General features: G+C 33.5%; 1 protein-coding gene across 5 annotated transcripts in view; it reads right to left on the bottom strand.

The window, feature by feature from the left end:
- Positions 1–474: 474 nt before the first annotated feature.
- Positions 475–15,315, bottom strand: part of E23 (ABC transporter G family member E23) — a 119,605-nt gene continuing 104,764 nt past the window's right edge. For all 5 annotated transcript variants that reach the window (XM_072888906.1, XM_072888909.1, XM_072888907.1 and 2 more), the window contains exons 5-13: positions 12,083–12,188; positions 9,773–9,873; positions 8,647–8,902; positions 7,835–8,005; positions 6,865–6,986; positions 4,840–5,047; positions 2,752–2,966; positions 1,240–1,448; positions 475–771 (exon numbers count right to left, since the gene is read on the bottom strand). In XM_072888906.1, coding sequence (XP_072745007.1) covers positions 576–771; positions 1,240–1,448; positions 2,752–2,966; positions 4,840–5,047; positions 6,865–6,986; positions 7,835–8,005; positions 8,647–8,902; positions 9,773–9,873; positions 12,083–12,188 — 1,584 coding nt within the window. In that variant the 3' untranslated portion in view covers positions 475–575. The remainder of the gene's footprint in view (positions 772–1,239; positions 1,449–2,751; positions 2,967–4,839; positions 5,048–6,864; positions 6,987–7,834; positions 8,006–8,646; positions 8,903–9,772; positions 9,874–12,082; positions 12,189–15,315) is intronic.

The following is a 15,315-nucleotide window of genomic DNA, read 5'->3' as shown; positions in this document are numbered from 1 at the left end:
CTGGCACGTCTCTCTGTCATATCACATACACACCCTTCTTATTGTGGTGTAAAGAGTCTCACATATACAATATAATGTATACATATATATATATATATATATATATATATATATATATATATATATACATATATATATATATGTATATATAGTTCTCGTCAAATCTTTTGCAGTCTCACACGTTGTCTCAATACTTGTCCATTGGGAAAAATGAAAATGCTCGCACATTCGCGTAAAAAAATTCGTGCCACTCCCTTGAATTTTACGAGGCAGATAGAAAAAATGGTATAGACATTCGACAGATCGATGAAAGAATTTCGAGAGGGAGGGGACATCGAGATATAAGGTCGTTATTTTCCCAATAAAAACGAGACACGTTGGAAGACAACTATATATACATACATATATATATATATATATATATATATATATATATATATATATATATATATATATATATATATATATATATATATATATATATATATATACGTATATTTCTATAGTAATAAAATTGAAGATTCGTGAAAGTCGCGTGGAGAATTTGCGTGCTACTTGCGTGGCTCCCGACACGCTCATTTTGGTACACGATAATAACGCAGGACGAGATAGCCCAGGGTTCGGAAAACGATCAGAAATGCCAGGAGCACCGCCGTGTTCGCCCAAAGTGGTAGACCGGAGCCTCTAACTCCGCCTTGACTCTCCAGAATCGCAGAAACGGGTATCGTCGTGCTGTTTCTGCACTCGGCGAATTTACTCGGCTGCGAGCACCTGTCATGCAGAAGATTATGCGCTACGATCAGTATAACGTTGTTTGATACGTATGAATCTTACAATTTATTTTTACATACACTTCTGATATGTTATATATTCAATAATAGCGACATGACTCGTTGTAACAGAGCAATTTAGTCGATATGCAATTAAGATGTAAATATGCATTCTCTGTTTATTGATCTTTTTATTAAAATATTTTCAATGTAATATACCTATCCTTTGTAAGGGCAAAAACATAAAATTGTTTTTATAAATTGTATGTATCGCTAAATCATTGTGTTGTATACTCTTTCAAATTTGTTTTGCTTAATACAAATTTTCTTATTACTTAAATATTTTATTGATTTTTTTTGTTGAAAACAGAATCTTTTTAATAATTTTACAGTTTGCATTCGTTCAATGAAATTTCGTTTATTCGTAAAATTTTGATGGTCGAAAAATAAATAAAAAATATAGCCTTACGTGATTGGTTCGCCGACGTCAAACTCCAAAATCTGCATGTTCTGATAAGCGTAGTGTACCATGCTGACGTATCTGGCCCATGCTAACCATGGTGGGACCGACGTCGCCAAATAACCGCCCAAAAGTTGCGTCGCCAGGGTGTAAAGCGCGGACGCGGTGATGCTCACCTGCAGATCTAGGCAGCAAGCGCCCACGAAGAACCCAACGCTCTGCAAAGTAAGCAGAAATAAAATTAAACAATCAGGTGCAACACGAGTCGACTTACAATGATTATTAAACGAGTGATTAGTAATCCGTGTTAGCCGATTAATAATTTTCAGGAACAGTCTATATCTATGACATATACTCTTGATGCGACTTTTAATGCGGGTTTTCGAATTTTGGCCATTTTTTAAAAAAGCTCTGCTTATTAATACTTTTCAATAACATAGAGATAAGCAAACACACGGTTATACAGTTATACGCCTGTATAAAACGGATTCCTTTAAATAAAATGTCTATCGGATATTCCACTTTTAAGAGCAGATAGATATCATTTATATGGTTTATAATTATGTTTATGGATTATGATTATGTTTGTGGATTCCAGATTGCAATAATTTTTACATTTATATCGATTTTTTTATTTTTAAATAAATTATAAATATTACAATAAGCAGACTTTCTTTGTGAATATTTAATTTTTTAAGAATAAAAATAGATAAAGTGAAAATTTTCTTCTTGTTAAATATTTACTAGATTATATGTAGATTTTTTGTGTGTAAAAATAAGAAAACATAATTGTGCTGTTATATATGCAACTTGATGAAATTCAGATGAAACTTTATATAGCATATTAACAAAAAATATTATAAAAATAATTTTACATCAAAATCCAAAATAAATATTATTTGATTTAAAACAAAGTTTTTATTTATTATTTTATAGCGATATTCCTAATCATATTGAAACACCAAATTATAAATTGACATTCACAATTCACAAATCTATGAAATATCTAATTGTAAAACTTAATGCCATTCCAAAATAATTATACACAATGATTGGCATACATCGAATCTTTTTATTTCTATCTCCAATATGACAATACCAATTTGTGTGCATCGATTTGAATGACACTCTGATATTGGATTGAACAGAAATTCATAAACGTACATCGACTCTCATCTCTCCAGTAACTATTATATACTATACGGTTCACCAGAACGTAATAATACGATTTCTTCAGTGGTCTGACAGAATGCCATGTTAATTTTTCCAATAATTATTGACGAAAAAAATAGATTAAAAAAAGTTTTAAAGAATCTTGATTTTAATATTTAATTAACTTTAATTTAATAAACTCTTTGAAAAAAATATAAGCGAATGAAAGCGAGATTTTTTTATTACATGTTTTTATTATATTATTATATGAAGGTTACTTTTAGACACTGCTTAGATAATGATCTCGGATATATAAAGACCGATGAGGATTAAACATTGGTTGTACAGTTGAAGCGGACAAATACATACCTGCGCGACTATGGTGTTGAGCAGCAAAAACCCGAGCAACGTGACGAAGACCGCCAGATTGTGGAAGCCCAACATCGGGTAACTAATTATATGGTAGACTGCGGGCAGCGTCATCGTCAGCGGCAGCTCGCCGACCATCTTCGCTAGATAATAGGCCGAGAGCCGATAGGATCCTGACAAGCGCTCCTTGTTGATCACCTCGCGCTCCGGGGGAACTGGAAAATCGTCAGCGCGTTATTTTCAGAATTATCCCCGCGCGAGGAGGGTGAAGGCCGTTTACGGCAGGCCGGAGGTGATGCTAAAATCGGTTTTACAGCTCGTCAGAAGCGCATCGCGCGCTCTTTAGTTTCCCGCGGGATAACAGATTATAAAGCGATCGTAATCCGTAGGTTACGTTTTTTTTTTTTTTCTTACCACTCGTAAATTACGTGACTCGGCGTGACAGATGATAATAAATGTGCGCGTTTCTCTTAGTGTTTTATCTTGTTATTTTTGGTTATATATTGGCACTTTTTTTCTTCACAATGAAAGAACGACTGCTACCATTTCACGATTCGGAAGGGAAATTTACGAACGTAGTTGTTAAAAATATATATATCATTAAAATATATCTAAACACGATAATAATTTTTGGAAATTATTTTTAATTTGGAATGTAATATGAAAGATATTTGTGGCACATTTGTATGCCTAGATGCATATGTAGTTATAAAGATAACTGCAATAATAATAATAATAATAATAATAATAATAATAATAATAATAATAATAATAATAATAATAATATTTATGTCCAACAACAATAATAATAACATTCTACAGTAATAATAATATTTTAATTATCAAGTATTATAAATGAGATCATTTCTATATAAATTATATTCTACGAGAGAACGTGCGAGGAAAAGAATTATGAATATTAAATATCACATTTTTCAAGAATTAATACCGATAATAAATACATAAAGATTACAGCTTCACATTTTATGTAACATTTACATATTAAAATTTTTTAAATTAATTTGTAGTATTTTTATTTTTTCAAGTTACAATATACTGTATCTATTGAAAATCTGGAGTATAGTTGGTCGAGAAAAGAAAAAATGATTTGAAAGATGCATCAAATTATCAATAATAGAAAAACTAAAATAATAAAATATATCATCTCTCTAATTAGATAAAATATCTAATATCTATAGATAGTTTTAAAATTACGTTAACGAAGCGTATAATTTTGTTACTATTAATTTTCCTCTCTTTCTCTTTCTCTCGTTAACTTCAACACTCGTTAATAACTTTTAGTGTATTGATCAAATCGGCTCAGAGCACGCCAGAACGAAATTTGTCACGTTCTGGCTGCATGTTGGCTATTAGAGGCGCAAGTTTAAGGACCTCCATTATCGGACACGTAGCAGGTCATAGTATGTCCCACATGCTAACATTCTTGATTGAACGTTCTTTGATCCTTTGAAAAATCTTTGCGATAAAAAGTGAACCCCTCTGAATGGCTAATTGAACACGTTACGTTGTGGTCCAATTAGCCTATCAGCTTCATCTACTTTTGCATGCTTGCGTGATGCTTTCACGAGCTTTTACATAAATCGAGCAAAGCTGGACACTTACATATTTGCATTTCCGCAGTTTATCTCATTAGCATATCGCATAAACTCTCGAGGATATCGAAAATCATAATAATTTTCAATAAATGTTTTGCCAGCCAAATCTCGAATTAGATGATTTTAAAATAAAATTTAATCAGAATTTTGAGAAAAAAATATCAACTTTATTGGCTGGAACATAGTTTTTGCCGGAAAATAAAGCTTAATTCGCAAATAAATGTTTTAATATTGATATAAAAAATATACATAATTATATACAATTTTTATTAGGATGAGTCTATCTCGAAAATTTATTTTGCTGGTTTTGTTATAAATTTAATAGATTATATAATTGTGTTTTATTCAAGTACCACAATGATACAGATATTGTCGAGATAATCAGTCTAGTTTCTCGTCACAATGGACATTTCGCCCTTTTTGAACCGGAATTTCAATTACGCAAATGAGAATTAAATTAATTTCAACTCACAGCTAGAGAGTGCTCCAAAATGTGCAAAAAGCATCCAGTACGTGGTACTGAAAAACATCCATCCCTGAATATCGTGAAGGGCGGCTTCAGTTCTGGGAAGTCCCAGCCACAGAAGCCCGGCTAGTAATCCTAGGGCTACCGTCTGCAACCAGTTCAAACGCGACAACATCCGCGGTCGTGCCTCTTGAAAATTTCTTTGCGATAATACCTGGAAACAAGAACATAATATCCCTTAAGTAGATGTAGATTCTTGCAAAATGATTATAATTTATACGGCAATTTTTTTTGTTTTAACAAGTATTTTAAATTAAAGATTATGTTCCATTTATAATAATCACGTGGTAATTATATGTCATGAATACGCATTTATAATATCGCAATTATAAAACTTTGTAAACTGATATATATATAATATGCAAAGTGTAAAAGTTGTTGACAAAAGTTTAAAAGTATATTTAAGCAAAAAGCTAATATATAACGCTGTGTTATAAAAAAAAAAATTAAAACTTTATAACATGAAGATGATAATGATGAATTGAAAAAAAAGATGAATTGATTTTCAATCAAAAAGTTAGGAAGATATTGCTATTAGCATTTCTTTCTTAGAATTCTAGCATGCAATTTTCTGGATATTACACGATCTTTGGGATGTACCGATGTTAATACACAACCATCAGGTTAACACTTTTGGAACGCGCCTCGATTATATCAGCGTCCGTGAGAAAATGGAACGCAAAGTTTCACAATGCTGGTTTTGAAGGCCTTCGCGAACAATAATTATGGTACATGTAGGGTGTTTCGGACATCCGCGGAAGACGACTTTTCGGGTCAGCGTTATTCATACTAAAAAAATATCCGCTAATTAACGAATAAAGAGAACAAAATTTATGTTTTCTATCAGATAAATATTGCTGACAGAGCATATATTAAACCTTGAACGCACGCTCTCGAGGTGACGGAACGCTACTGTAGGCCACGAGAAGAACGAACGGTTCCGCCGGCAGGTAAAAGTGATGCAAGTAACAAGTAACGTCGTCGCTCGTATTCGATTACGAACGGACATACGGTAATCGCGGTAATTATCCGGATATGGTGAATCGTGCAAACGCGACCCAATTCTCCTCTCTATACACTCGGCTGATCTTCTTTCTTGTGACATTATGCACGCATTTTTTTTTCTTTTTTCTTTCATCTCTTTCCCGACAATTCTCGGCAATGCTGCGCTCCACCTACGATCCGATCGAGAATAAGTAATCCGATATTAGTCTAGTTGCATTCGTTAATCGACGCCCGCAATAAATAAGATAAAATAGGTACTGTGATTCGATTCTCTTTCACAGTGGATAACATTATTTCGTTTGGCTCGATGAACTTATGTGTCTGTTGCAAAGGATATACGCTTTAGAAAATACGTATAATATACAATATACATTGTATGTCAACATGTTATTTGAAATGTCCAGAATCTACCGCGCCAGTTTTTACGGATACATAGTAAGGGTAAAAAGTAAATTGTTTCAAGAACATGGATATTAATCTTGAGAAATAAATAATAGGAGTTTGATAAATTGATTTTAAAAATATAATATATAGAGAAAAACGTATTGATTTCTAGTTAAGTTTCAAGTTCCAGTAGTTTGTTTTAATAATATTCTGTTTATTGATCAAATTTCAGATTTGATTGAAATAATTTGAACGACTTAATATAATTTTATTAATAATGTACATTTAATGTACTTATTAATATATATTTTTAATTTTGGATGTTCAAACAAAATTGACAAAATAATTTATTACATTTCTTTTTTGTAGACAAGGCAGCTTTTTGATATTATTTATATTAATACTTTTTATATATTAACGTATCATTGTGCAAAAAATTATATATTTATCGCCTCTCGCCCTCTTCTCCTAATACAGAATAATATGTGAACCGCTGTGGTCGAACAAGGTTAAAGAACGCTTAAGCGAGTAGAATGGCATTGTATCCGGTAATTGCTGAAAACATTCTCAAAGCGTACTCACTTTGAACTGCGACCAGAAGCTGGTGGGCCATTGCCAGGAATAGTCGTCATCAGCAGAACTCGCGCTGCTGCTGGCGTGGCTTTGTGTATCCAACCATAGCGTACGGCCTTCGTCTTCCTTCACTGTAAAGCATCGGAGAATTGGATGTTTAGAATAGCTTTGTGAGAATTGCATCGTTGAATCAATAAATATACGAGTAGGCAGAAATGAAAGGAGAAAAAATTTCTGTGACAATTATCTCACGGTATTCTTCTAAAGTGTATATTTTATTTTATAATGCAGCTTATTTTATCGCAATATATATTTTTAAATATTCAACTAATCCATTTCACTCGTGTTCACATAATTCATTATAGTAAAGTGTTTGAATATTTTGTATTTATATATTATATCTTATAATGTATTATTATTTTTTTATCATTCTCTTAAATTTTACATGTTTACACTCTCATTATATTACGTCCGATTTTAAGGGGGATAGCATAAAAAAGAAATCTGAAAAAAAATCGAAAAAAGCGATCAAGAAATGCCAATTATATATAAAGTACAAAGTAAAAAGTAAAGAGAAATTATATATACAGTGCCCTAGATATTCTATTTATTTTCAGCAGCTTTGATGACTTTTTGTTTAACATTAAATATGATTATATACATATTTAATTTAAATTATTTCGAATTTATTTATATGTTATATTACTATTCCATCTCAAAAATAGAAAAATAAGTAACTATTAAAAAATTGTGTGTTGCAACGCTGTCAGTTAAAGACTCTAAACATTAGCTTCAGATTGTCTGTCATAGCAATTTATAAAGTGGGCCCTTCCAGCGTCGCGAGATATTCGATCTTTGCAAGTACGCGCTTTTAAGTGGGTACATCGGAACCGCAACAATATCCGCCTGCGGTCAAAGAAAGGTCTAGGTGTACATACATATAAGTACGTATATCGTAGGGCGGCATACTATATAATACCGTTGTGGCTGATGTGGTGCTCGTGATAATGGATGAGATGGTCGCAGAGCGGATGTTGGCTGGGATTATACTCCGGACGAAGTTCCGGTGGGCAGTCAGGTCCCTGTCTTCCAGCTCTTGCCGCGGCAACGATGCGCTCTCGAACTTCCTCCGGCCCCTTTATTTGTTCCACTGAAACAAGTGTTTCGTACAATGCCGTGAGATCTAGGTGATCTCACAAATTTTCACGGGAACAGCCATCTGTTACACTGTGTCCCTGTAGTATTGCATGTATTCCGTACGAAATAATTATTTCAAAAAATCAATGTATAATATCTTTCCCGTATATATTCATTTAGATTTATAATATATAAGTATTTGAAAATTATTTGTTTCAAAAAATAAATGTGATTTATATTGTATTTTCGGAACATAATGAATACATTATATTTTATATTATTCCTATATCTTAAACAAATTTCTAATATTAGAAAATATTACATTTAACTTTGTCCTATTTATATAAATATTAATATACAAAATAATTAATGTATCAAATAAATTTTAAATATAAATATTAAATAAAGAAAATCATATGATTAACAGAGATCTTATTATCTCCGATGATGTCTATAATTCCTTCTAAATATACAATATTTCCTGTAATATAGAATTTAAAAATTAAGTTTAAAATATCGAGAGAAAAATGAAGATGCAAGATAATCTATTTATCAAATATATATATATATATATATATATATATATTTATATATACACCATTGGTGAGTAAAAAATTAAACTTGAACTCAGATTTATCAGCGAAATGTACTTACGAATAAAGTCTGCGGGGTTATAATGTGGCAGTAATGTAAGTCCTATTGTAGAGAAGAATCTGCCGATATTCACCGTCGAACCATAGTATGCTACCTGACCGCGACTCAGTAGGAGAAGCTTACTGAAACTGTGGAACATCCTGGAACTAGGTTGGTGTACCGTCACCACGATGCTCTTACCCTCCTGTTCGGCATACTTCTTTAACCGCGAGATCAATGCCTGGGCCGAGTGTGAGTCAAGTCCGCTTGTGGGTTCCTGAAATGAAATGAGAGATTCTATAAATTAGCGAACATAATATTACAATGTTATTTTTTATGATTTTTCTTTTTGGCTAAATTTTCATGGAAAATTTATTTACGTTATTTGTGTACGTCTCTTCTATTATTTAATATTACAGTATGTCTACGCAATGTTAAAATTATATTTTAAATACTTTTAATGGATATACTGTTTTGTTTCAAACATAATTGAGTTTTTTGCTCGTACTTATTCACTCTTCTTTTCTTTATTATTAAAATCGTATATTTCTATCGATTTTCTACTCTTTTTGCGCATTCATTTTTCTACACATTTTTCATTCAATAAATTTATGTTCTTATCGTGAGCAGAATCTTAAATTTGGAAATCTTTCGTTGAATATATTTGGACATTTTTTTCAATAAATCATAAGATTTATAGATCTATAATTCCATAAGCATATATATTTCACTCTAAGAATCTTCTATCTTACAGTTTTTGTACGTGGAATTTTAGATCAATATATAGATTATCAGAAGGGATTTAAAATTGTCACAGACGTTACATTCTTCGTTAAAGTTAGATTTGCGATTCTAAGCTTCACAATTTTCATATATGTATACACTATTAAAATTCGACAAAATAAAAAGTATGTATAAAATTAAAATTAATTATTATTTTTAAAAATAATTAATAAAATAAATATTTAAAATAAAATAAAAATATTTAAAAATAATTATATATACACATATTGATATATATATATGTGTGTATTATTTATTACTCTTCTTAAACAATTAATGTTATTTATTACTAAATTAATTATAAGTAGAATAAAACTTAAAATACACGCATGCAGCTTACGAATAAAGTATTAAAAAAACTTACATCAAGTAGCATTAATGATGGATTTGTGAGTAATTCGCAGGCTATACTCGTCCTCTTCTTTTCACCACCAGAAAGTCCCCGTTTCGTATAATCTCCAATAACTATATAAGAAAGATATTACATTGATATAACAATATTAATAATATATTAGCAAAATTACAAACAAAAAAAATTATTTTTGCGTTTTTTAACAAATATTAAATTGTAAACTCAGAAATTATAGCTCATCTTTACATTCATAAAAAAAATTGTATCTTGATATTACAAATGTATAAAAAAATTATTATAATAAGAAATATGTTCGTAATATCTGTTAAAGATATATAAGCATACACAACAAATCGCATTTTAAATATTTTTATGAAATCAATGTGTCAGTTTGTATTATGCAACTGTGCTATCATGTCGTAATACATATATAGCCATAGAATAATAATATGAAAATAATAGTTGACTGTATAAACAATAAAGATCTGTCACGTGAAAAAAGTATTGAAAATATAAGCGATCACAATTATCCGGACAGAAAGAACATTTAAAAAATTTATAGAAAAATTTATGGCATGTATCGAACAATAAAACGCCAAAGTCGTATTTACGAGCTTACGTTTGCTGATAAGAAAATTATGAGCATTAAATATCGATAAAAGCTCCACAATAAAAATAATGGTTTTCTGTCGAATCGGCAGTGCTGGCGTTCAATATTCCGGTGTCAATATTCGAATTTGCCAACACCAGCTGGAACTAATGAGACGCGGACGCGTGATCTCTGACGCGTAGTAAATTATTAACTTCATCGTCGCCATCGGTTGCTCACGCCTTCGAGTTACAGGAAGAGAAATGTACGTATAATTGTACGTCTGTATGTATGCGTGCGTACGCGGGGAATAATATTTTACGTCACGCGGCTGAGGCGTTCGCTCTCGGCGTTTGAGAAGCTCGGGGGTTAACGATCGAGGAAACCGTTTATCAACGACCAACAATGAGCCCAGCACTTCGTAAAGAGATACGCGTCCGTACTTTCCCTCGTTTGTATTCCGGAAAATGTCACCGCGCTTCCGCTACATTCAGCTTCGACAGAGCTCACAATGAGTTAAGCGATATAGAATAGCTGCGAATCCGCTTGTCTACATAATGCGAGTAAGACTTCTCGCAATTAATTTGCAGAGCTGATTTTTATTTCAACGTAAATAACGAAGCGCTAATAAGTTCAACAATCAAAAATATTTAAAAAACATATGTAAAATAAAATTTAGAACTTCCGAATAAAAGACGAAAAGAAATCATATCCTTGCTGATTAAAATTAAGCTAATCCCTCTTTATCGATTAAAAACTTAGTTTATGGAAATATAAATATTTGTAAAAAAATGTCGAATAAAATTTTTTCGTTAAACATTTTTTCGAAAAATCAACTACACATTATTTTGAAAATTTTATAATATAAAGTGTCGCAGCAGGTAGACCTGTATATTGTATTTTGCTCGTTTTTCGTGTGTTGTTTAACACGTGATTACTCGTACAACAATTTGATATTCGCGATCGCGAAAAGTATTAATCAAAATAACTAAACTAAGACAAGTAATTACGATGATGATAAAAGCCGCCGATGGCAACAACGGAGATTAATATAATTAATTTCTATTTCAAGTTCTTGTGTTATGATATCAAAAAGATAAAGAGTTATTTATAGTTGTATATTTATAGTTATTTACAGAGTTTCTCTTTCAGAAATCATTACGAAATTTTATCACGTAATTATCAATCAACACGATGATGTTCAATTAAATTGATTGAAATATTTGATAATTTGATTGGAATTTTTCTCCAAATAAGTTTAATTAATTGTAAACACGTGTATTTATATTTATATAATTTATCTAAAAAATCAAAATATTGAATGAAAGATATTAGATAAAAGCGTTAATCTCTTGCTTTTCACATATGTATTCTCTCTTAACAAACATAAGCTCACGAAAATTGGGTTAAATTGAGTTTGATCGTACGCAGCAGCAATTCGGTCGAGCGAGCCATTAGATCCTGGAATAACGGATGCTTCTAACATCCAGAGGCCAAAAGATCGCGATTCGCCCGTTGTTTACACCCGTTGCGTACACGCATACATACATATATATATATATATGCGAACGGACTTTACAAACTCCACCGGGAATCAAGCGAATTATACGATCGGTGGAATCTTCGGATCGCGAATCCGAATCGCGTCGCGTCTAAAAACACCCGCCGTGCATCGGCATCGATCTCTCGGGTTTACGGCGCGCGCGCCGTCGCCGTCGCCGTCGCATACTCACTGGTGTCTTGGCAGGCCGCGAGGTCGAGGACCTCGATGATATGGTCCACGCACTGCATCTTCTGCGAGTGTGAGAGCGTGTCCGGAAGCCTCAGCCTCGCCTGGTACTGCAAAATTGCAATGCAAGAGAATTCGTGAGCAGCGTTTATACACGCGACCTGTGCACGAGGGTATACCTTACTTACTCGTGTATGCGATCGCGTGCGCGCGGCTTAAAAACCGCACCGTGCGCGGCCCGCTTTACGCGCTCTGACGGGCCGCGTGCGCGCATTAAACGGCAACGTAAACAAAACTGCACTGCACTGCACTGCAGAGACGTGGATGCATTTCCGTTTCGTAATATATCCAGGCCACTTTGTACTATTATTACCTCTAATGCGCTACTACATCGGCAGGAGGGAGGAGGAAAAAAGGGGAGGGGCAGCGTGCCCGTCATAATCTGATCGTTAGATCAATTACGATGACACGTTAATTATGAAACCGCTGGCTGTTTTTCTTTAATCTCAGAAGGACGTCTGATTATGAGACGTTAATTCCAGAATACTCGAGTCGATGAACGCTAGTGTTTACGGTAGATAAGTATTATTGCAGCAACTGGGTGAGAACTATCACAAGGTAATTCAAGGCTCTTCAGTTAAGTTAAATAAATGATAAACTTATATTTCAGTGGCAAAGAAAATACAAGATGTTAGGTGTAAAATGATCCAGTTAAATAAATTGTGACACTTTATTAGCTCTCTTAAAATTTGCTGTCTTGGCAAGCAACGTGTATGTATAAAACTTTAAAATTATAAATTATCACATTAGTTACAGAAAAATATAATTAAAGTTGCACAAAAATATTCCAAAATTTAAGAAAAAAAACATCTAAATAACATTTCTCACTGAGCTAACGTCAATTCTAAATCTGTTCAAAAATGTGTCATTGGAAATTGGTGTGATGATGTTATGGATCAACGGCATGTACGGATATAGAGACCGAGCGACGACATGCCGTTTCTCAACGTTCATTCTCCTCGTGCCGTTACACAAGCGGGCCCGTTATGCGGAGAGAGAAAGTGCGGTCGATGATATTATACTCGCTGGGAACACCAGTTATGTCTAAATAAAGATAACGACAATACACTCGGCTATAGAACTGGACCGCAACATTTTTCCGGTTCCTTTTCTCACAATTTACCCTTTTATTTTTAGAAAACTCTTTAACGATCAAGAGTAGAGATATGTACAAATTAAACAGCGCACACAGCCTTATTTTTTTCTCAATGTCAAGCAATTTTTTTAGCTTTTAATAATGAATATTTAAAATTTATATACCATATTTGTGGGATTAAATTAAATATTAAATAAAATATCATAAATTATTAAAAAATTGATGATCGATAAGCATTTGAATAGAGAAAGACCCTCACAATACTTTGACAGGAACGAGAGATTCTGTCTACGATTATTGCGGGTTAAAGGTTGAGCGGAAAATCATATCACCAGGACTGATCGTGCACTCCTAGGTCCGTTCACCGTCGAGTAAGGAACGTGTTCCTCGTGTAGATAATAGAAGCGAAACCAGCACGTGGAAAGAGAGAGGAAGTGGTCGGGAAAGAAGTCGAGAGAGGAGAGAGACTACGGGAGAGAAAGTGTCATCCCGTTGAAAGAAGCGGACTGCTTCGGCCACCGCATCGAGACGCGCCGTTCTACACGCGTGCGGTATGCGTGCGTGCGTGCGTGCGTGCGTGTAGAGGCGGCGCCAAATGTTTTTGAAACCGTAAGACGCACGTCGCGAGCTCTCGGCGGTTCACTGACCGAGTTATGACGTCATCGCAAGATACGGTCCTTGCTCTCCTCGGCACCGCTGGTTCCCCGCTAACGGTTGCAACTAGACGAACGACGACACGACGGTTCGTTGCGAGAGCGAGTCCTTTGTCGTTATGCGTGTGACACGCGCGTGCCGCGTAGGTAGGTAGGTATAGATAGGTGGGTTATACGAGTACGTGAGTAGGCGCCGCACGTGACACGCTCCTCTTTATGTCAATCATATGCGATATTTTAATGAACCGAGAGATATGGATTTTTGTTTTTACTTCTTATCATCGATCGATGGATCCATTTAATTTAATATTGGATTAAATTTCGCTTAACGCTTAGCTGCGCGATCACATGATGAAAAAATAAATCTCGCATTTGCGTTAAACTATGTATCATTCACTTTTTCTTTAAGTTTCTTGTAAAGCTATATTTGATTGTATAGATTAAAATAAATATTAAATATAAAAATTATTATACAAATTAAAAAGAGGAGCTTAGCTAAAAATTAACTTGTAAATTAAAACATTTTAAACTTTATAATAAAAATAATATGTTCTTAGAAAAATAAGTCTTGTATCTATGTAAAAAATAGGACATACATCTATCTCTATTTATCTTTTTTTTAATATTAATTATCATTTTGAATCTACTTGTAATTTAAATAATATAATCATGATTACCTCAAAACTCGCTAATTACTTTATATACAATCTCTGATTATTTCATCAGAATTACGTATTGAGAAATAACGTCCTTCATATACATATATATCCTTTGTTCCTCACAAATTCATCACTAATATATTTCTTCAGTTAATACACGTTTAAAAACAGAAAAAGAACTTCAAATACCGCGAAATATAAAATAAAAAATGCTAATATTATACATTTTTTCTTTAAGCAGAAAAAGTGTCCAGCTTGTTACGTGACTTCTTTCTTCTCGATGTACTCGTTCGCGCGTGTACGTACACGTACACGCACACGCACGCGTGTGCGTGTATACCGACACATTTATTCAATTAGTGACTAAACGACAAAGCACATATTTGTCCGCGTCCATTTTCCACGAGACCTCTTAAATCCCCCAAGTGCAACGGCGGTGGAGTGCGTTGGCTTCTAGCCCGCATTTGCATTCTCCGCAATCTTTGCGTGCAGGGTGTCCTCCTAATTCCCGCCTACCGTGAGCGCGTGGGCCGTGATGAATATCGAATGAAAAGCGCGCGGCTGTCTTGGCACAAGCCTGGTGTCTGTATTTTCGAGGAAAACGAGGAAACGCTATGATCGCGTTATGCGTTTTGTTTCTTATTTCGAGATACAGGTATAGAAATGCAACCACAGTTATTGTCTCGTCTCAATGGTACAGTTTTGCACGCACCTTCAATAATTTTTTTTTTACATACGAGTAGTCAAATATTTATATTGTGTATCTGTT

Source organism: Anoplolepis gracilipes, chromosome 3 (assembly GCF_047496725.1).
Source record: "Anoplolepis gracilipes chromosome 3, ASM4749672v1, whole genome shotgun sequence".
Lineage (NCBI taxonomy): Eukaryota > Metazoa > Arthropoda > Insecta > Hymenoptera > Formicidae > Anoplolepis > Anoplolepis gracilipes.
The sequence above is the reverse complement of the archived record's forward strand: the minus strand, read 5'-3'. Positions and strand labels throughout refer to the sequence as shown.